This window comes from Lichenostomus cassidix, chromosome 5 (assembly GCF_008360975.1).
Source record: "Lichenostomus cassidix isolate B80296 chromosome 5, HeHo_3.0, whole genome shotgun sequence".
NCBI classification, from domain to species: Eukaryota; Metazoa; Chordata; class Aves; order Passeriformes; family Meliphagidae; genus Lichenostomus; species Lichenostomus cassidix.
Genome location: NC_139486.1, coordinates 62,983,242 through 62,999,502, shown reverse-complemented (window position 1 = coordinate 62,999,502; position 16,261 = coordinate 62,983,242). Strand labels below are relative to the sequence as shown.

The 16,261-nt window shown below is 69.2% G+C and overlaps 6 protein-coding genes across 10 annotated transcripts; 3 read left to right on the top strand and 3 right to left on the bottom strand.

The window, feature by feature from the left end:
- Positions 1 to 398: 398 nt before the first annotated feature.
- TIMM10 (translocase of inner mitochondrial membrane 10) lies at positions 399 to 1,364 on the bottom strand. The gene is made up of 2 exons (XM_085063557.1): positions 1,122 to 1,364; positions 399 to 660 (listed from the first exon to the last, which is right to left on the bottom strand). The coding sequence occupies exons 1-2, from the start codon at positions 1,190 to 1,192 to the stop codon at positions 459 to 461; spliced, it is 273 nt and encodes a 90-aa protein (XP_084919683.1). The 5' UTR covers positions 1,193 to 1,364; the 3' UTR covers positions 399 to 458.
- A 182-nt stretch (positions 1,365 to 1,546) lies between these two features.
- On the top strand, positions 1,547 to 5,214 carry SMTNL1 (smoothelin like 1). 3 transcript variants are annotated; one of them, XM_085063548.1, is made up of 8 exons: positions 1,547 to 2,057; positions 2,722 to 3,289; positions 3,485 to 3,680; positions 3,839 to 3,872; positions 3,969 to 4,109; positions 4,570 to 4,672; positions 4,746 to 4,897; positions 4,983 to 5,214. In XM_085063548.1, exons 2-8 carry the CDS (start codon positions 2,738 to 2,740, stop codon positions 5,125 to 5,127), a joined length of 1,323 nt encoding a protein of 440 aa, XP_084919674.1. In that variant the 5' UTR covers positions 1,547 to 2,057; positions 2,722 to 2,737; the 3' UTR covers positions 5,128 to 5,214. The 3 variants fall into 3 exon arrangements, with proteins under 3 accessions (XP_084919674.1, XP_084919677.1, XP_084919675.1); XM_085063551.1 differs by having other exon boundaries at positions 1,547 to 2,087; XM_085063549.1 differs by having other exon boundaries at positions 1,547 to 2,153.
- A 182-nt stretch (positions 5,215 to 5,396) lies between these two features.
- On the bottom strand, positions 5,397 to 7,258 carry LOC146437084 (ubiquitin-conjugating enzyme E2 L5-like). Of its 2 annotated transcripts, XM_085063553.1 has the most exons (4): positions 7,132 to 7,258; positions 6,243 to 6,332; positions 5,650 to 5,836; positions 5,397 to 5,583 (listed from the first exon to the last, which is right to left on the bottom strand). In XM_085063553.1, the coding sequence occupies exons 1-4, from the start codon at positions 7,150 to 7,152 to the stop codon at positions 5,423 to 5,425; spliced, it is 459 nt and encodes a 152-aa protein (XP_084919679.1). In that variant the 5' UTR covers positions 7,153 to 7,258; the 3' UTR covers positions 5,397 to 5,422. The 2 variants fall into 2 exon arrangements, with proteins under 2 accessions (XP_084919679.1, XP_084919678.1); XM_085063552.1 differs by having other exon boundaries at positions 5,397 to 5,836.
- SERPING1 (serpin family G member 1) lies at positions 6,437 to 10,948 on the top strand. The gene is made up of 9 exons (XM_085063547.1): positions 6,437 to 6,621; positions 7,475 to 7,544; positions 7,729 to 7,798; positions 7,913 to 8,396; positions 8,483 to 8,620; positions 8,701 to 8,904; positions 9,025 to 9,167; positions 9,471 to 9,690; positions 10,286 to 10,948. The coding sequence occupies exons 1-9, from the start codon at positions 6,501 to 6,503 to the stop codon at positions 10,531 to 10,533; spliced, it is 1,698 nt and encodes a 565-aa protein (XP_084919673.1). The 5' UTR covers positions 6,437 to 6,500; the 3' UTR covers positions 10,534 to 10,948.
- A 134-nt stretch (positions 10,949 to 11,082) lies between these two features.
- On the bottom strand, positions 11,083 to 13,601 carry YPEL4 (yippee like 4). 2 transcript variants are annotated; one of them, XM_085063554.1, is made up of 6 exons: positions 13,311 to 13,601; positions 13,048 to 13,152; positions 12,357 to 12,662; positions 11,792 to 11,835; positions 11,580 to 11,688; positions 11,083 to 11,339 (listed from the first exon to the last, which is right to left on the bottom strand). In XM_085063554.1, exons 1-6 carry the CDS (start codon positions 13,455 to 13,457, stop codon positions 11,250 to 11,252), a joined length of 801 nt encoding a protein of 266 aa, XP_084919680.1. In that variant the 5' UTR covers positions 13,458 to 13,601; the 3' UTR covers positions 11,083 to 11,249. The 2 variants fall into 2 exon arrangements, with proteins under 2 accessions (XP_084919680.1, XP_084919681.1); XM_085063555.1 differs by lacking the exon at positions 13,048 to 13,152.
- A 75-nt stretch (positions 13,602 to 13,676) lies between these two features.
- Positions 13,677 to 16,237, top strand: CLP1 (cleavage factor polyribonucleotide kinase subunit 1). Its single transcript, XM_085063546.1, has 2 exons — positions 13,677 to 14,708; positions 15,427 to 16,237. The coding sequence occupies exons 1-2, from the start codon at positions 14,103 to 14,105 to the stop codon at positions 16,096 to 16,098; spliced, it is 1,278 nt and encodes a 425-aa protein (XP_084919672.1). The 5' UTR covers positions 13,677 to 14,102; the 3' UTR covers positions 16,099 to 16,237.
- Positions 16,238 to 16,261: the final 24 nt, after the last annotated feature.

The window sequence follows — 16,261 nt, the reverse complement described above, 5'->3', positions numbered from 1 at the left end:
TTGCCCAGGCAGGGGTGTCCCTGGGTTGTCCCCACCTGGACCCATCTGTGTATCCTCAGCCGGGGCTGGGTGTCCCAGGGGTGTCCCTGTGTGGGTATCCCTGTGCCCTGTCCCTCCAGGGCTGTGTCCCTGTGCAGGGACCCCCAGCTGTCCCCTCTGGTGACCCCCAGCACAGACAGACAGGGAGGGGCTGAGCCCTGTCCCACCCCACTGGGGATTACAAGGGGCTCAGCCCGGCTCTGCCTAATCCGGGGGATTACACGGGCTGGGCCCAGCTGGGAGGGGCACCCAGGGGTGCCCCCCACAAGGACACGGCACATGGCAGCTGGGGACAGCAAGGGGGGCTCCCAGAACCAGCCACGGGCACCACGTACCCCAACACACGGCCACGGGGTGGGTTTGGGGGGCGAGGGGAGCGCAGCAGACGCCCCTGGTTTATTGGGGTGCGGGGCGGGGGCTCAGGCGGTGCCGGTGCCCTGCTGCATCCGCTTGAGCAGCTCCTCGTCCTGCAGCGACAGCTCCGTCAGCTTCTTGCCCATCCGCTCGTGCACCTCCAGGTACTTGGCCACGCAGCGGTCCAGGCACACGCACTCCCCTTTGGACAGCTCCGACTCCTTGTAGTGCGGCGGGACGCACTTGCGGTGGCACGCCTGGGTCATCCTGCACGGACCGCACGGCGCCTGAGCCATGCGCCACCCGGGACCCGGCCCCGCACCCCAGCACACCCTGCGCCCGCCATTACCACCCCCGGCACCCGGCCCCACACCTCAGCACCCCCCGTACCCCCCATTATCGCCATCCTCGGCACCCCCAGCCCTTGCACCCCAACACCTCCTGTACCCCTCTCATCACCGCACCGAGACCCCGGCCTCTGCACCCCAACACCCCCAGTATGCCCCGTCACAGCCATCGCCGGCACTCCTAGGACCCCCACGGTCCCTCATCCTCAGGCACCTCCGGGGCCCCCCATTTCCCGGGTGTCCCCCAAACGCCCCCGCACTCCCCTCCGCTCCCAGCACCCAAGGGTCCCCCAGTGCCTCTGACAATCACTAGTACCCCCCACGCCACGGACACCCCCCGGTACCCCAGCACCCTCAATGCTCCCCTTCGGCGGGCCGCACCGGTTGTACATGTCGGCCATCATCTCAACCTCCAGCTCGGCCGCCAGCTGCTGAGCCCGCAGCGGATCCATGGCGGCCAGCACCAGCCCCGCTCGGTCCTGGTCCCGACGCCGGTCCCTCTGGGTCCGGCCCCGCTCGGATCCGCCCCGCTGAACCCCCCCGGTCCCGCTCGGTTCGGGACCCGGCGGCGGCTCCCTGCAGGAACCACGTGGGCGGCGCGCTTCCGCCCACCCGCGCAGAGACCCCGCCCCGCAGCCGGCTTCGGCCAATCGCGTGAAGGCGGAGGCGGGACCAGGGTGCATCCCGAGCGCTGATTGGGTACTCGGGAGGGGCGTGGCGGCGGCCGAGAGGCGGGAGGGGAAGGCGCGCGCTCTAGCAGGCCTTTGCCCCGCAGTGGGCGTGGTCATGCCGAAGAGGCGTGGCCAGCCGGGAGGGGGCGTGGGCATCGCGGGACTGTGCCCGAGCATGGCCGGGGGCTCGGGGCGCCCGGCACCTCCCCTTTGGGTCTCCCCTCCTGTGTTCCCTGTTCCGCACCTTCCTGTGCCCCGCTGCGTCCCGGTGTCCTGCCCGGGCTGTCCCCGTGTGACCCCTGTCCCCACGTACGTGTGTCCCCCATTCCCCCCTGGGAATCTCTGCTCCCCCCCGCTCCCGGTGTCCCCATGTCCCCCATGTGCCCTTGCTCCCCTGTGTCCCCCCGTGTACCCCCGCGTGTCTGTTCCCCACCTCGCCCGTGTGCCTGTGACCCCCGAGAGTCCCTGTCCCTGCCCAGGGTGTCCGTGTCCCCTGTGCCCCCAGGGTCCCAGGGCACGGGCTCGGTCCCCCGCCGTGGGCTCCTGTGGGGTGTCGCCGCTGTCCGGATAGGACTGTCGGAGTGCCCCCCCTGCCCAGCCATGCCCCGGTGTCCGGCCGGCCCCACGCGTGCCCCGCGGGTGGGCGGTGAGTGAAGGCGGCACCTGCCCCCGCCGGGTAAAAATAGCGCCGGGCGGGGGGGCCGGGCCGCAGCAGGGGCGGCGGAGCGGGAGCGGCCGGAGGGTACGGGGCGAGGGGCTCCGGGGGGCTCCGGAGGGAACGGGGGTACCCAGGGCGGGGGTGGAGCGGGGAGCGGCCGGGAGGGTACGCGCCGGGGAGAACCGGAGAGAGGCACCGGGGAGCAGCAAGGGAGACCGGGAAGGGGCTTATGGGGGGCCGGCCGTGGTAACTGGAGGGCCGGGAGAAGACACGTGGGGTCGGGAGAGGGATATGGCGGCTCCGGGACGGGACATGGGTGGTCGGGAGGGGAAATGGGGGCAGGAAGGGAGGCAGGGGTGCTGACATGGGGCATGGTGGGGGGAAGAGTGGGGCAGAAGGGGAATGGGAGGGTTGGTTTGGGGCATGGGGGGCTGCAGGAGGACGTGGGGGGACCGGGCTCTGTTACTGCGGTGTCGGGATGGGCCATGGAGGAGCCTGGATGGGGGCAACTGGGGTGCCCAAGGTGGGAGTGCCAGGGCTGGAGGCGGGCATGGGCACAGGGCGCAGACTGGGGGTTAGCCGGACCGGGGGCTACGGGCCAGCTCACGGCGTCATCGAGGGGTATCCCAGTGACAGCCCTGTGCCCCTGCAGCAGTCACCGCAGCAACATGGACGCCCTGGGAGACGCCGAAATCCCCACCTCGGACCCCCCCACTTCGGACACCCCCTCCTCGGACACCCCCAATTCGGACACCCCCGCCTCGGACACCCCCACCGCGGGCACTCCCACCCCCGGCACCCCCAGCTCGGACACCCCGAACACTAGCACTCCCACCCCCGGCACCCCAACCCCGGACACCCCCTCTGACCCCTCCGCGGGGCCGGGGGCGGGCAGTGAGGGCGCGACAGCCCCCCAGGATGGGAAGGAAGCCCGGGGCGCGGGTGGCGCTGGGGGGGATACGGGGGGCGATGGCGGGGACACGGGGGGTGAAGCGAAGGACACGGGGGGTGAAGCAGCGGCTACGGAGGGCTCAGAGGAGTGCACGGGGGGAGAGGCTGCCAGGGATGGCGGGGCAGAAACACCCGGGGGTGCTGGGGGCGATGCCGGGGGTGCCGGGGGTGCCGATGGCGATGCCGAGGCAGGGACAGCCGGGGCCACCGAGGAGGGTACCAGGGGAGAAGCGGCCCCGGCAGCAGAGAGCAGCACTCGGCGCCGACAGGTGAGGGGGACATGGGCAGGCAGGTGGTGGCACAGCCGGGGCTGGGGCGGTGGGGAGGGAAGCCGCGGTAGGGATGGGGACAGGGGTGCCTTTGCTGGAGCAAGTGACAGTGCCAGCGCCAAGGTGACAGTGCCAGGGACATTGTGTGAGTGACACTGCCCGTGCTGGCAGTGCCACCCTGCCTGTTGCTTACAGGAGCCCACTTGGCTTCAGGACGAGGACGACGAGCTGTGGCCTGAGTTCCCTCCCTGCTCGTCCCCAGAAGAGGCCACCAGCCCCACGTCCCCCACGTCTCCCATGTCCCCCACAACCCCCACATCTCCCATGTCCCCCACATCCCCCACGTCCCCCATGTCCCCTATGTCTCCAGCCTCCCCAACATCCCCCAAAGGTAAGAGCCAAGCAGGTGATGGCACTCGAGTGTCCTGGGGTCACCACTGCCACACCGTGTCCATCCTCCCCGTGGGGAAGGACCTTGAGCCCCAGGGGTGCCTGGAGAGAGTGTGGGTGCCCCCTTGCACCCCGCTGACCCCTCCTCTCTCCTTGCAGCTGGCACCACTGAGGACACAGGGGGCAGCAAGAGGTGAGTGTCCCCACAGGTGGCACCCCAATACCCCTCCCCAGGGGTGGCACCCCATAGCCCCACGCTCATGGCTGTCCCACCCATGTTTGCTTGCAGGGGTGCTCCGTCGGGGGGGCCACAGAACAAGGCAGCCCCCAGTTCGGCAGGGCAGAGGCTGAGGCTGGAGGGGGCCGGGGGACGGCCACGCGTGGGGACCCGGGCACAGGGGCGCAGTGCCATCCTGGAGAAGTTTGGAGGGTGAGGGGGGCCTGGCCCCATTGGGAGCATGAGGGGTGGGGGGCAGGAGGGGCATTGAGGGAATGGGGGGCTATGGGACAGTGGGGGGCAGTGGGACAGGTGGGTCATGGAGCAGTGGTGGTGTTGGGAGGCAAGGAAGCAATCGGAGGTACAAGGGAAATTGGGGGGAAAATGGGATGGGGGGTTATTGGGAGGCACAGGGCCATGGGGTCACAGGAGAACAGGGGACTGTGGGGCAATGAGGGAGGATATGGGACAGAGGGGATATTGGGGGGCATGGGGAACGAGTGGTACAGGGAGGAATGGGGGTCCATAGGAGAGCCTGGAGGGATGGCACAGGAAGAGCCATGGGGCACTGGGGACCCAGACACAGGGGGCAGTGGGGTCACGGTGGGGCTGGGGGTTCCCCACGGTGGGGCTGGGGCAGGGTGTCGGGGTCTCACAGCCGAGGTTCCCCCAGGGCCGCCAAGGGCCCAGCCCCACACCTGCGGCGGTCAGGGGGGGCCGCCACCGTCAAGACGATGCTGCTGGAGTGGTGCCGTGCCCGCACCCGCGGGTACCCGGTGAGTGCTAGCCGGGGGCGGCGGGAGGGTCCGGCGGGGGCCCAGGGACGGCCTGACCCCCCTGCCCGCACAGCAGGTGGACGTGCAGAACTTCTCGGGAAGCTGGGGCAGCGGCCTGGCCTTCTGCGCGCTCCTGCACAGCTTCTTTCCCGACGCGTTCGACTTCACCGCCCTCAAGCCTGATGCCCGCCGGGACAACTTCGCCCTGGCCTTTGCCACTGCTGAGTGCGTGAGCACAGCCCCGCCCCCCCGGTCCCCTCGGTCCCCCCGGCCACCCCCGGCCCCGGTGACCGCCGTGTCCCCCCTGCAGGGAGCGGGCGGGCTGTGCCCCGCTGCTGGAGGTGGAGGACATGGTGCGGCTGCCAGTGCCCGACGCCAAGTGCGTGTACACGTACGTGCAGGAGCTGTACCGCTGCCTGGTGGCCAAGGGCCTCGTGAAGACCAAGAAGCGCTGAGAGGGTGCCCCCCGGCCCCACACGCGTGCCACCCTCAGCTTTGTCCCCTGCCTTGTCTCCCAGCAGTAAAGGCCATGATGGCAGGCAGTGGTGGCCTCGTCTCTGGAGGGAGGAGCACTGGCACCGAGCAAGTGTCTGGGCGTTGGTGCTGGGTTGGGCACAGCCCTGGCTCTGCCACCAGGAGGGTGACATCCCCCAGCGCTGGCACATTGGGGACAGCAAGTCCTGGAGCCCCCTATGCTCCCAGTGAGGCACCACGGAGCCAAGAGCAGGTGATGGAGAGGATTTATTGCCTTTACGTACGGGGGTCAGGGCGCGGCTCGGCGTGGAGCCGCGTGTGTTCCTCTGCCCGGCGCCGGAACTCCTCGGGGCACTCCTGCAGCTCCCGGGCCACATCCGGCCGCAGCACCCGCTGGGGGTCTGGGCTGTCCAGCTGCAGCAGCAGGTCCTGCAGCACTGCAGGAGTGAGGGGGTCAGAGGGGCACCTCCGGTGCTGTGCCCCCCTGTCCCCACGGTGCCCACCTTGGATGGCGCGGGTGGTGTGGCGCCAGTGCTGGTGGGTGGTGAGGGGCTGGCAGACGCGGCCCTCGCGGTCCACGCTGGGGTGGTAGATGGGGGTGCGGAGGGTGGCGCAGGGGGGCTCCAGCGGGTGGTTGTAGGAGAAGGTCAGCTCGAAGCGGAAGGCACCCGTGTTGTATGGGGGGTTGTTCTGTGGGGTACGGGGGGCACCTCAGTGCCCATCATGGGGACCCCTGTCCAGCCCTGATACCCAGTGCCCTCCATAGAGACTCCCCCGCGCCAGCCCGAGTCCCCCAGGAGGGCAACCTCCACCCAATATCCTCAGCGCAGGACCCCAGCATAACCCCTGCAGTGTCTTCAGAGGGACCCTCCCCAGTTCTGTCCTAATAGGGACCCTCACTCAGCGCCCCCATGAGATACGCCGGGTCCCAAGGGTCACCCCCGGTCCCTCCCATGTCCCCAGGGGCACACCTTCCCCTCCAAGCCCCCTTGTCCCCATGTCCCCCGTGCGCAGGGGATCCCCAGGCCCCCCGCTCCCCAGGACACCCCGCAGCCCCCGGTGTCCCCAGGCCCCCCCGTGCCCCCTCCCTACGCACGGGCAGCAGGAGCCCGCCCCAGCGCCGCACGTTCCCGTCCAGCGGCCGCACGTCGCGGGCCCCCTCCCAGCGCCGCACCTCCTCCAGCTCCTGCGGGAAAGGGGTGGGGAAGGGGTGGGGAAGGGGCCGTCCGGGACACGCCCTTTGAGTCGGGGCTGTGTCCCGAGCGACCCCTCCATAGGCTAATCCCCCACCCAGGACACGCCTCTAGGCGGGGTCCCGCAGCGCACCGCGCCTTAATGGGCAGGACTGAATTACATGGCACACCTTTGTGGGCGGTGCCTGCATTCTGGACACACCCCTGGCCGCCCCGCCGGGGAAACGAAACCGAAACGCGCAGGGGGATTTGGTACCCCCGCACCGGCGACCCTCCATTCTGGTACTGCTCCCCTCGCACCCCGGCACCGGGACCCCCGCACCCGCACTGACACCCCCCAGCACCGCTTCTCCCGCTTCACCCCGGATCCGAGACCCCTGCACAGGCACTGACACCCCCCCGCTTCCCGGTACCGGGATCCCCGTACCGGCACTGGCAGCCCCCAGCACTGCTTCTCGCCGGTACCGCAACCCCGGCACCGGCACTGACACCCCGCAGCACTGCCTCTCCCCGGTATCGGGATCCCCGTACCGGCACTGACACCGTCCCGCACCCCGGTACCGGGACCCCCGCACTGGCACTGACACCCCGCAGCATTGTCTCGCCCCGGTACCGGGACCCCCGCACCGGCACTGACACCCTCCAAAACCCCTTCCGCACTCCGCTACCGGGAATCTCGCACCGCGAGCTCGGCTCCCTTCAGCCTCCGCTCCGGTGCGGACACCAGGACCCCGCGCCGGTACCGCAGCGGCCCCGGAGTCCTGGCGCAGTCCCGGTGCCCCCGGTGCCCACCTTGGCGATCCGCCCGGCCATGGTGATCGGTGCCCGGTGCCACGGGGATGGGCTCCGTGGGGTCACGCCTCTGGGCGGGCGGGACGAGGTTCTCCGGCCGCGCCCCTGGCACGGGTGGGTGGAGACAGACGGGCTAGGGCGGCCAGGGACCCTCGTCACCCCGGGGTCCCAGGAGCGGTGGGTGACAGAGGGCCGGGTGACAGAGAGTGCCTGACGGGAGCAAAACGGGACGCGGGGCCGACTCCTGGCTGCCTCCGCACCCTCCTGCCCGCCCCCCACTGCTGCCCCTGCATTACCGGCCGTGTCCAGCTGATTTACGGGAACCTCCTTAATCTTTAACCAGGCAGGGTCGGACCCGGCCAGATCCCCCGGCGGCCGCTGGACACGCAGGGACCAACCTGCCGAGCACCAAGGTGGGCTTGGGGTGCTGCCTCCTCCCACCCCCCACAGCAGGTCCCCCGGGGGGGACACAGCGGGGGTACCCTGGGGTGGGGCTGCACGGGTTTGGGGGACGGGCAGTGCAGGGTGTGGGGGTGCAGGCGCTGGAGTGGGGGTGCTGGGTGCTTGTCCTGCCCTTGACCTGTGCCCTCCCACCAGGATGTCCACCAAAACACTCTGGCTGCCTCTGGCGTGGCTGGTGGCCACAGCCACGGTCATTGTCACCCCAGTAAGTGTGGTCCAGGGGCACGGGCTCCCTGTGCCCAACACCCCTCTATACCCCCTCACCTGAGTCCCCCTTCTGGGTGCCCTGTGTCCCCCTCACGCAAGTCCCTGTGCCCAGGTGCTCTCTCTGGAGGCCTCTCCCACCCGGATGACACTGATCAGAGAGCACCCGACACCGCCTGTGCCTCCTGCTCCCTCCCCTGCTCCCTCGCAAGACGTGGGGGCACCTGTCCTGCCTGTGCCCACCTCCAGTGCCCACCCCGAGTGGCTGCCTGGCTGGGGTGTCACAGATGCGCCCAGGCCCACAGGGCCCGAGGGAGCACCGGAGGAGCCGGACACCACGGCCAACTGGACCACGGCAGTGCCCACAGCTGGCACCGCTCCGGGATCTCCGAGCACCAGCGCCCCTCCATGCCCCGGAGATGAGGAGCCGGCCGAGACCTGCGGGGAGCCCACGGGGGAGCAGCGGGCGGCCGTGGCCGAGGCTCTGGGCACCTTCGCCCTGCGCTTTTACCAGCACATGGCAGAGGCTGCCGAGCCCGACGCCAACCTGCTCTTCTCCCCCATCAACGTCGCCATGGGGCTCTCGCACCTGCTGCTGGGTGAGGGGCTGCCCGCGGGCACCGGCACAGCCGTGTCACCGCTGTCACAGCCGGGGCACCTCGCTGAGCTTCCCCTGTGCCCGCAGGCGCCCGCGGCGAGACCCAGGAGCGTCTGGCCGCCCTCCTGGCGTACCCGCCGGGGCTGGGCTGCGTGCACGGCGCCCTGAAGCAGCTGGCCAGCGAGCCCGGCCTCTTCTCGGCCTCCCAGATCTTCCACCACCCAGGTGAGGCGGGCACCGGGTGCCGGTGAGCCGCCACTGCCGGGTGGGCAGCGGGCTGACACCGCGACCGTGCCGCCCCACAGAGCTGCACCTCCGGCCCCGCTTCCTCAACGACTCCCTGCGCTTCTACGGCGCCCGCCCGTACGCCCTGAGCGGCAACGAGAGCCTGGACCTGCAGCTCATCAACGCCTGGGTGCGGGAGGCCAGCAAGGGGCTGCTGCCCACGCTGCTGTCCGCGCTGCCCCCCGAGCCCCGCCTGCTGCTGCTCGGCGCCGTCCACCTGCGCGGTACGGCCATGCCGCCCGGCATCCCCCCGGGACCCGCCGGGCAGGGGGCGTGTGGCTGAGGCCACCCCGTGCGGCCCCCCGGTGCCCCCCAGCCCCAGCCGCGGTGCCGTGTCCCCACAGCCGCCTGGCGCACGCCGCTGGACCGCAAGAAGACGGTGCTGCTGCCCTTCCTGCGGCCCGGACATCCCCCCCGCAAGGTGCCCACCATGACCAGTGCCAAGTACCCGGTGGCCTCCTTCACCGACTCCCGCCTGCAGGTCCAGGTACCCCTTGGCTGGGACTAGCCACCTGGCGCTGTGGACCTGAGGGGTCACTTCTGGGGGGATAATGGCATGATGTCACTCCGGTGGCACTAAGGAGGCATGCCAGGCTGTGACATAACTCCTGCGGCATTTGGGGAGGATGCCAGGTTGATATCACTCCCTCGGCACTGAAAGGGGAACAGGCTGTGACCTCGATCCCCCGGGAATTTGGGGGATGCAAGGCTGGCACCTCCCTGGTGGCACTGGACGGTGCCGGTCCGTGTTGTCCCTACAGTGGCCCTTAGGTGGGGGTCTGTCCACTAGGTGGGACGGCTGGAGCTAAATGGGGAGCTGAGCCTGGTAGTGCTGATGCCACGGGGAGCCCTGGAGCCTCTGGAGACCCTGGAGCAGGCGCTGGACCCCCCGACCTTCCTTGGGTTGCTACGGCGGGCGGCCAGCACCCCCCTCCGGGCCACCGCGCTGTCCCTGCCCCGCCTGCACCTCGACGTCGCACTGGATGTGGTGGACCTGGTCCACAACATGGGTAAGGACACCCCTGATGACACCACAGGGGCTGGGTGGGCTGCGGGGTCACGTCACTCCCTGCGTGGTGACATTACTCCCTGCAGGATGACACGGCCCTCTCCCCTGGGGGTCGCTTTCCTCAGTGTCCCGAAAGACCCCAATGTCCCTGGTGTCCCCACGCCTTTTGTTTCCTCTGAGTCCCCCCATACTCCCGTGTCCCTGGTATCCCTCATGTCCCCAGTGCCCCGGATGTGCCCTGCTACGCCCAGCGCCCCTAATCTCCCCTTGCATCGCAGTGTCCCCGTATTATCCCTGCTGTCTCCCATGTCCCCAGTAGCCCAAATGTCCCCCATCTCCCTGGTGTTCACCATATCCCTGAGTGTCCCCTGGCGCCCCCCCCCCAGTGTCCCCAGTGTGTCCCGGTGTCTCCTCCATCCCCAGTGTCCCTGCATCTCCATGTCCCCCTGGTTTTCTCTGGGTCCCTCGTGTACCCGGCCCCCCCTCGATGTCCCCGGGTCCCCTCGGTGTCCCCTCCATCCCTGGTGTCCCCTCGGCCCCCGCTGCCCCGGTGTCCCCGTGTGCCGCGGCAGTGGCGCTGAGGCCGGGTGCCGCAGACTTCGGGCTGTTCCTGGACGCGGAGCTGTGCGGGCTGGCGCGGGGCCCGGCGGAGGTGAACACGGCGCGGCACCGGGCGGTGCTGGCCCTGGACGAGGCCGGCGTGGAGGCGGCGGCGGCCATGGCCACTTCGGTGGCACGCTCGGCCCTGGTGCTGGAGGCCCTGCGCCCCTTCCTCTTCGTCCTCTGGCACAACACCGGCGACTTCCCCGTCTTCATGGGACGCCTCAGCGACCCCCAGCCATGACTCTGCCCCTCCTGTCCCTGTCCTCTCTCCTCCCACCCCTCCATCCTTCCCTCTCGCCTCCTCCTCTTCCTCCTCCCTCCATCCCTGCCTCCTCCTCTCCCTCCTTCCCTCTCTCCTTTACCCCTTTCTTCTCTCTCTCCTCCCATCCTTTCTTCGCTTGTCCCTCCTCCTCTCCTTCCCTCCCTCCCTCTGTCCTTCTTTCCCTTTCTGCATCCCTTATCCCTCCTTCCTCTCCTCCTCTCCTCCCTCCCTCCCTCCCTCCCTCCTTGCTTCCTCCCTCCCTCCTTCCCCTCTGCCCCTCCCCATCTCCTCACCCTTCACCCGCCCCAGCTCGCCAGGGCACGGGGGGTCTCTGCTCCTCCCCGTGCCTCAGTTTCGCCACCAGCTTGGCATCCTAATAAAGGCACCGATCACCTCCCGGCTCCTGCGTGTGAGGAGGGGGACGGGGCAGGCGGGGGTCATCAGGACCCCCCCCTCTGCGCCAGACTCCGCGCCAGGGTGAACCGGGGTGGTGGCAGCGCCGGGGGCAGGTGACACTCAGCACCCTCCTAAAAAAAAAAAAGCCTTTATTGCCCTAGAAAAGCCCCGCAACCCCCCCGGCTGGCGCGACCTAGGGGGCACCGGGGGGCACAGGGAAGGTGCCAAGGCGGGGTCACACAGCGCCAGCCCCCAGCGCGTGCCCAGGTGCCCCCCAATCCCAGCTGTGCCCCCCCGCGTCAGTCCCAGCCGTTCTCCTTCACCATGTGCGACATCTCGATGATGAACTTGCCCTCCTTGTACTTCTGGCTGCTCTCGAATGCCTGTTCCTGGCGGGGAGGACGGGACAGTGTCATCCCCCCTCCGTGCCGCGGTGGGCACTGCCTTCCCCAGGGCTCGGGGCTGTGCACAGCAAAGGTTTGGGGTGCCCAAGGCAGGGGTTGGGGTACTCATGGCAGGGGTTGTGGTGCCCAGGGGTGCCCAGGGCAGGGGTTGGGATGCCCAGGCAGGGGTTGGAGGCCCCGGGCAGTGCCAGCAGCTGGTGGGGATCCCAGCTGGGGGGCACTCACGTATTTCCAGCCCAGGGTGGTCTTGCAGCTCTGGCAGAAGATGTCAGCCACCGAGTGCAGCCCCGTCAGCAGCAGCCGCTGCTCAGCCGGGCCACAGCCCACGTTCACCCTGCACCGAGAGCGGGGTGTCCCACAGGCTCGGCACACCCAGCCCAGAGACCCCCGGGGACCCTCCTGTCCCTCTGCCATCCCCCGTGTCCGCCGGTACTCACACGGAGTTGAACAGGTAGGCACGGCCGTGGCTGCCCTGGAAGGACTGTGGGGACACGGCAAGTGTCACTGATGGGTCCCCCACATCCCCCCTCTCTCCATGTCCTCCTCCCATCCCGCTGCATTGCCACCGTGCAGCACATCAGCCTGGGGACACCGCAGGGCGACACTTGCCACCTTGGGGACACTGAGGGGGAGTTGGTCACCTCTACGGGAGTACCACAGGGGACACCTGCCACCCCCAAAACACGACATGGTGGCAGAGGGGGATGCTTCCTGCCGCGGGGCAATGCTGGGCACCGCGGGAATGTCCTCACCTCGGGACACCACAGGGGGAGCACTCACCACCCTGGGGACACCACGGGGGGACAATTGCCATTCCAAGGGCACTGTGGGGGAGACGCTGGCTGTCCCAGTGCCACCATGGGGAGAAACTCAACACTCTGAGGACACGGTGGAGGGACACCCACTGTCCCAGGACCTCCCCGGGGACACGGCGAGGGGGACGCCCACCGTCCCAGCCTCAGGAGAGACAGTGCCCACCCAGCGCGGGAGCGGCGGTGGCACCTTGGAGATGAGCTCCTCGTGGCGGGCAAGGTGCGCCCGGCAGTGCACGCAGCTGTAGGTGCGGTGGGAGCGCGGCAGGTAACTGCGGAAGGTGCGGGGGGGCAGGCGGGCGGCGGGGGGCAGGCGGCGGCGGGCCGGGGGCGGCATGGCCGGGGGCAGCGCCCCGGGGGGCACCGCGCAGCCCCCGCACAGCCGCTCGCAGGGGAAGCAGCGCAGCAGCGCGCCCAGAGCCGCCGTCCCGCCCGGCCGGGCGCGGGGAGCTCCGCCGGGGCCCCCCGGCAGAAGGAGGCGGAAAAGGGGGGCGGCCTGCGAAGGGGAAAAGGGGGCGGTGAGGGAAGACCCCCTCCCCAATGCCCCAGGGTGGGCGCTCCCCGTCCTGACCTGGCTGAGACCGGGAGGAGGGTCATCGCAGGAGTGAGGGGCAGCGCGGGGGCACCGGGAGAACCGGGAGGGGAAGGGAGGCCCGAGGGACTGGCGGAAGCGGGGGGCGTCCCAAGAGGGGTCTGGGGTCTCTTTGTGAGACGTCTGGGAGTCCCGGGGAAATGGGGATCCCCGCGGGGGGGAAGATGGAGGTCCTGATGGAGGATGACGGTGGCTCTGAGGGTGACAGCTGCGGGTACCGAGTGGGGGCGGGAATAGGGAGCCAGAGGAAGGATGATGGGAGTCCCGGCGGGGATGATGGGGGTCCTACCTGGGGGTTGGTGGGGGTCTTGAGAGGGGGACGACGGACGTGCGGAGGGGCGATGATGAGGGTCCCGAAGGGTAGATTGTGGGTCCCGGGGGGGCTGACGGGGGTCTGCGGGAGGGGAGAGGGTTCTGGGGGAGGATATTTGTGGTGGCGGAGGAGGAGGACAGGGGTACCGCCACGGGAGGGCAATGTCAGGAGCGCTGGGGGACACGACGGGGAGCTCGGTGAGGCTTTGGGGGTCTCCGGGGGACACGATGGAGGGGTACCGGGCTCCCTGGGTTCCCGGGGGGCCGGAGCCGCTCACCGCCCGCCGCTGTCCCCGCTGCCGCCGCTGCCGCTGTCGCCGCTGTCCCCGGGGCGGGCGCGGGGGGGCCCTGCGTGCCCGGGGGCTGCATCACGGCACCGTGACTCATCCCGCCGCCCTGACGTCACCGCCCGCCACCGCCGCCCTGACGTCACCGCCCGGCCCTCCGACGTCAGCCTGGCCTCCGGGGATGCCCTGCGGCCGCTGGCACCTCCCGGTCCCCCATGTCCCCCCATGTCCCCCCGTGTTCCCGTAACCAACCCGTTCCTCCCGCGCCCCGTGTCCTCCATGTCCCCCTTGTGTCCCCGCATGTCCCCTTTTCCCCCGTGTCTCTCGTGTCCCCGCACGTCCCCGCCTTCTGCCTTGTCCCCAGTGTCCCTCCGTGCCTCCCAGTCCTCCCTGTCCCCTCACGTCCCCCGTGAGGTGTAACTCAGGCGGGGGGAAGGGCGGAGCGGCATTGCTTGTAAATGTCACGCGAACGGCACGCAAACGAGCCCGGGGCTCATCCCGAGGGCTCGGGGAGCGGGGGAGCCCCGCTGCAAGGAGATGCAAACGAGAGGAGGGACCGCGGGCGATATGTAAATGACATGCAAATTACATGCAAACGAGCCGCGCGGGACACGCCCCCTCCACGTGACCCAGGCACCCCACGTGACCAGGGCACCAACCGCTCTCGGCGCGCCTCTCTGACGTCATTTCCGTCGCGGCCGCGGCGGGTGGGGGGCGGCGGGCCCGGGACCCCCGGTGCGCCGCCATGGCGGACGATGGCGCCGAGGAGAAGAAGCAGGTGGCCAAGTTCGAGCTGGAGCGGGAGACGGAGCTGCGGTTCGAGGTGGAGGCGGGGCAGACGGTGCAGCTGGAGCTGCTGACCGGCATGGCCGAGGTGTTTGGCACCGAGCTCACCCGCAACAAGAAGTTCACGTTCGACGCGGGCGCCAAGGTGGCCGTGTTCACGTGGCACGGCTGCACCGTGCAGCTCAGCGGCCGCACCGAGGTGGCCTACGTGTCGCGGGACACGCCGATGCTGCTGTACCTGAACACGCACACGGCGCTGGAGCAGATGCGGCGCCAGGCCGAGCGGGAGGACGAGCGCGGGCCGCGCGTCATGGTCGTGGGGCCCACCGACGTGGGCAAGACCACCGTGTGCCGCTTGCTGCTCAACTACGCCGTGCGCCTGGGCCGGCGGCCCACCTTCGTGGAGCTGGACGTGGGGCAGGGCTCGGTGTCCATCCCCGGCACCATGGGCGCGCTGTACATCGAGCGCCCGGCCGACGTGGAGGAGGGCTTCTCCCTCCAGGCGCCCCTCGTCTACCACTTCGGCTCCACCACGCCCGGCACCAACATCAAGCTCTACAACAAGGTGAGCACGGGGGGCTAGCAGCGGGTTGGATCTGGCCCCAGAGCTCCCCAGGCTTTTTCCTCCCTCTCCACGCCAGGGCACCTCTGAATCCCCGGGGTGCTCCTGCTGCTGCTGCTGTTTGGGGGCAGCACAACACGTTTTAAAAGCAGCTTCAGCCTCGTGGACGACCAGTCACCACTTCCCAGCTGTCGGATCAGGGTGGGAACGAAGTCCAGAGGAGGACATGAAGTTGACTGAGGGAACTGGAACACCTCCCCCATGGAAAGGCTGAGTGAGGTGGAGCAATTCAGCCTGGAGAAGGGAAAGTTGTGTGGTGACCTCAGAGCAGCCTTTTCAGTCCTGGAGGGGTTACAGAGAAGCGTGAGAGGGATTCTTGGTCAGGAAATGGAGTGATAGCACAGGGCAGAATGGGTTCACAGTGACGGGGGGAAATTTAGGCTAGTTATTGGGAAGAAGTTCTTTTGCTGTGAGGGTGGTGAGGCCCTGCAGGGTTGTGAGGAGAGGCTGTGGATGCCCCATGCCTGGAAGTGTCCAAGGCCAGGTTGGACAGGGCTGGTGGAAGGTGCTCCTGCCCTAGGGAACTGGGTGGGCTTTAAGCCAAATCTGACCATTCTACAGTTCCACGATTTTACCCTGTGTGGCTGCTCAGAATCGAGGCTTTGAGGGTAGTGAAGGAGCCGGGGACAGAGGTGCCTCTATGTACCCCCTCCTCCCGCAGATCACGTCGTGCCTGGCCGATGTCTTCAACCAGCGGTGCGAGGTGAACCGGCGCGCGTCGGTGAGCGGCTGCGTCATCAACACCTGCGGCTGGGTCAAGAGCTCGGGCTACCAGGCGCTGGTGCACGCCGCCTCCGCCTTCGAGGTGGACGTGGTGGTGGTGCTGGACCAGGAGCGCCTCTACAACGAGCTCAAGCGGGACCTGCCCCACTTTGTGCGCACCGTGCTGCTGCCCAAGTCGGGCGGCGTGGTGGAGCGCTCCAAGGACTTCCGCCGGGAGTGCCGCGATGAGCGCATCCGCGAGTACTTCTACGGCTTCCGCGGCTGCTTCTACCCGCACGCCTTCGACGTCAAGTTCTCCGACGTCAAGATCTACAAGGTGGGCGCTCCCACCATCCCGGACTCGTGCCTGCCGCTGGGAATGTCGCAGGAGGACAACCAGCTGAAGCTGGTGCCGGTGACGCCGGGGCGGGACATGGTGCACCACCTGCTGAGCGTCAGCACTGCTGACAGCCCCGACGACAACATCTCCGAGACCAGCGTGGCTGGCTTCATCGTCGTCACCGGCGTCGACCTGGAGCGCCAGGTCTTCACCGTGCTGTCCCCTGCCCCGCGGCCCCTCCCCAAGAACTTCCTGCTCATCATGGACATTCGCTTCATGGACCTCAAGTAGGGGAAGGGCGGGATGTGCCCCCTCCTCCTGCTTCTTGTGCCCCTTCCTTGTCCCCTCAGCGCGGTGTGGCCCCGGTGCAGCACCCGCCCTTCTGTTTTATACTTTTTGTACCGTTTGCTATTAAATCTGGAAGCCCGTTGCCGCTTGTGAGCGTCTGCTGTGG

What these genes read in the sequence shown, in the direction of transcription:
- TIMM10 (XM_085063557.1), bottom strand. Translation starts at nt 1,192, where the DNA reads ATGGATCCGCTGCGGGCTCAGCAGCTGGCGGCCGAGCTGGAGGTTGAG. An exon ending in ATGGCCGACATGTACAACCG is followed by an intron (nt 661 to 1,121) that starts GTGCGGCCCGCC and finishes CGGTCCGTGCAG; the next exon opens with GATGACCCAGGCGTGCCACC.
- SMTNL1 (XM_085063548.1), top strand. Translation starts at nt 2,738, where the DNA reads ATGGACGCCCTGGGAGACGCCGAAATCCCCACCTCGGACCCCCCCACT. An exon ending in ATCCTGGAGAAGTTTGGAGG is followed by an intron (nt 4,110 to 4,569) that starts GTGAGGGGGGCC and finishes AGGTTCCCCCAG; the next exon opens with GGCCGCCAAGGGCCCAGCCC. An exon ending in CCCGCACCCGCGGGTACCCG is followed by an intron (nt 4,673 to 4,745) that starts GTGAGTGCTAGC and finishes CTGCCCGCACAG; the next exon opens with CAGGTGGACGTGCAGAACTT.
- SERPING1 (XM_085063547.1), top strand. Translation starts at nt 6,501, where the DNA reads ATGGCACACCTTTGTGGGCGGTGCCTGCATTCTGGACACACCCCTGGC. An exon ending in CGGCGCCGTCCACCTGCGCG is followed by an intron (nt 8,905 to 9,024) that starts GTACGGCCATGC and finishes GTGTCCCCACAG; the next exon opens with CCGCCTGGCGCACGCCGCTG. An exon ending in ACTCCCGCCTGCAGGTCCAG is followed by an intron (nt 9,168 to 9,470) that starts GTACCCCTTGGC and finishes TCTGTCCACTAG; the next exon opens with GTGGGACGGCTGGAGCTAAA.
- LOC146437084 (XM_085063552.1), bottom strand. Translation starts at nt 7,152, where the DNA reads ATGGCCGGGCGGATCGCCAAG. An exon ending in TGGCCGGGCGGATCGCCAAG is followed by an intron (nt 6,333 to 7,131) that starts GTGGGCACCGGG and finishes CCTTTCCCGCAG; the next exon opens with GAGCTGGAGGAGGTGCGGCG. An exon ending in GGGGCGGGCTCCTGCTGCCC is followed by an intron (nt 5,837 to 6,242) that starts GTGCGTAGGGAG and finishes CGTACCCCACAG; the next exon opens with AACAACCCCCCATACAACAC.
- YPEL4 (XM_085063554.1), bottom strand. Translation starts at nt 13,457, where the DNA reads ATGAGTCACGGTGCCGTGATGCAGCCCCCGGGCACGCAGGGCCCCCCC. An exon ending in AGACCCCCACCAACCCCCAG is followed by an intron (nt 12,663 to 13,047) that starts GTAGGACCCCCA and finishes TCCCCTTCGCAG; the next exon opens with GCCGCCCCCCTTTTCCGCCT. An exon ending in GCCTACCTGTTCAACTCCGT is followed by an intron (nt 11,689 to 11,791) that starts GTGAGTACCGGC and finishes CTCTCGGTGCAG; the next exon opens with GGTGAACGTGGGCTGTGGCC.
- CLP1 (XM_085063546.1), top strand. Translation starts at nt 14,103, where the DNA reads ATGGCGGACGATGGCGCCGAGGAGAAGAAGCAGGTGGCCAAGTTCGAG. An exon ending in ACATCAAGCTCTACAACAAG is followed by an intron (nt 14,709 to 15,426) that starts GTGAGCACGGGG and finishes CTCCTCCCGCAG; the next exon opens with ATCACGTCGTGCCTGGCCGA.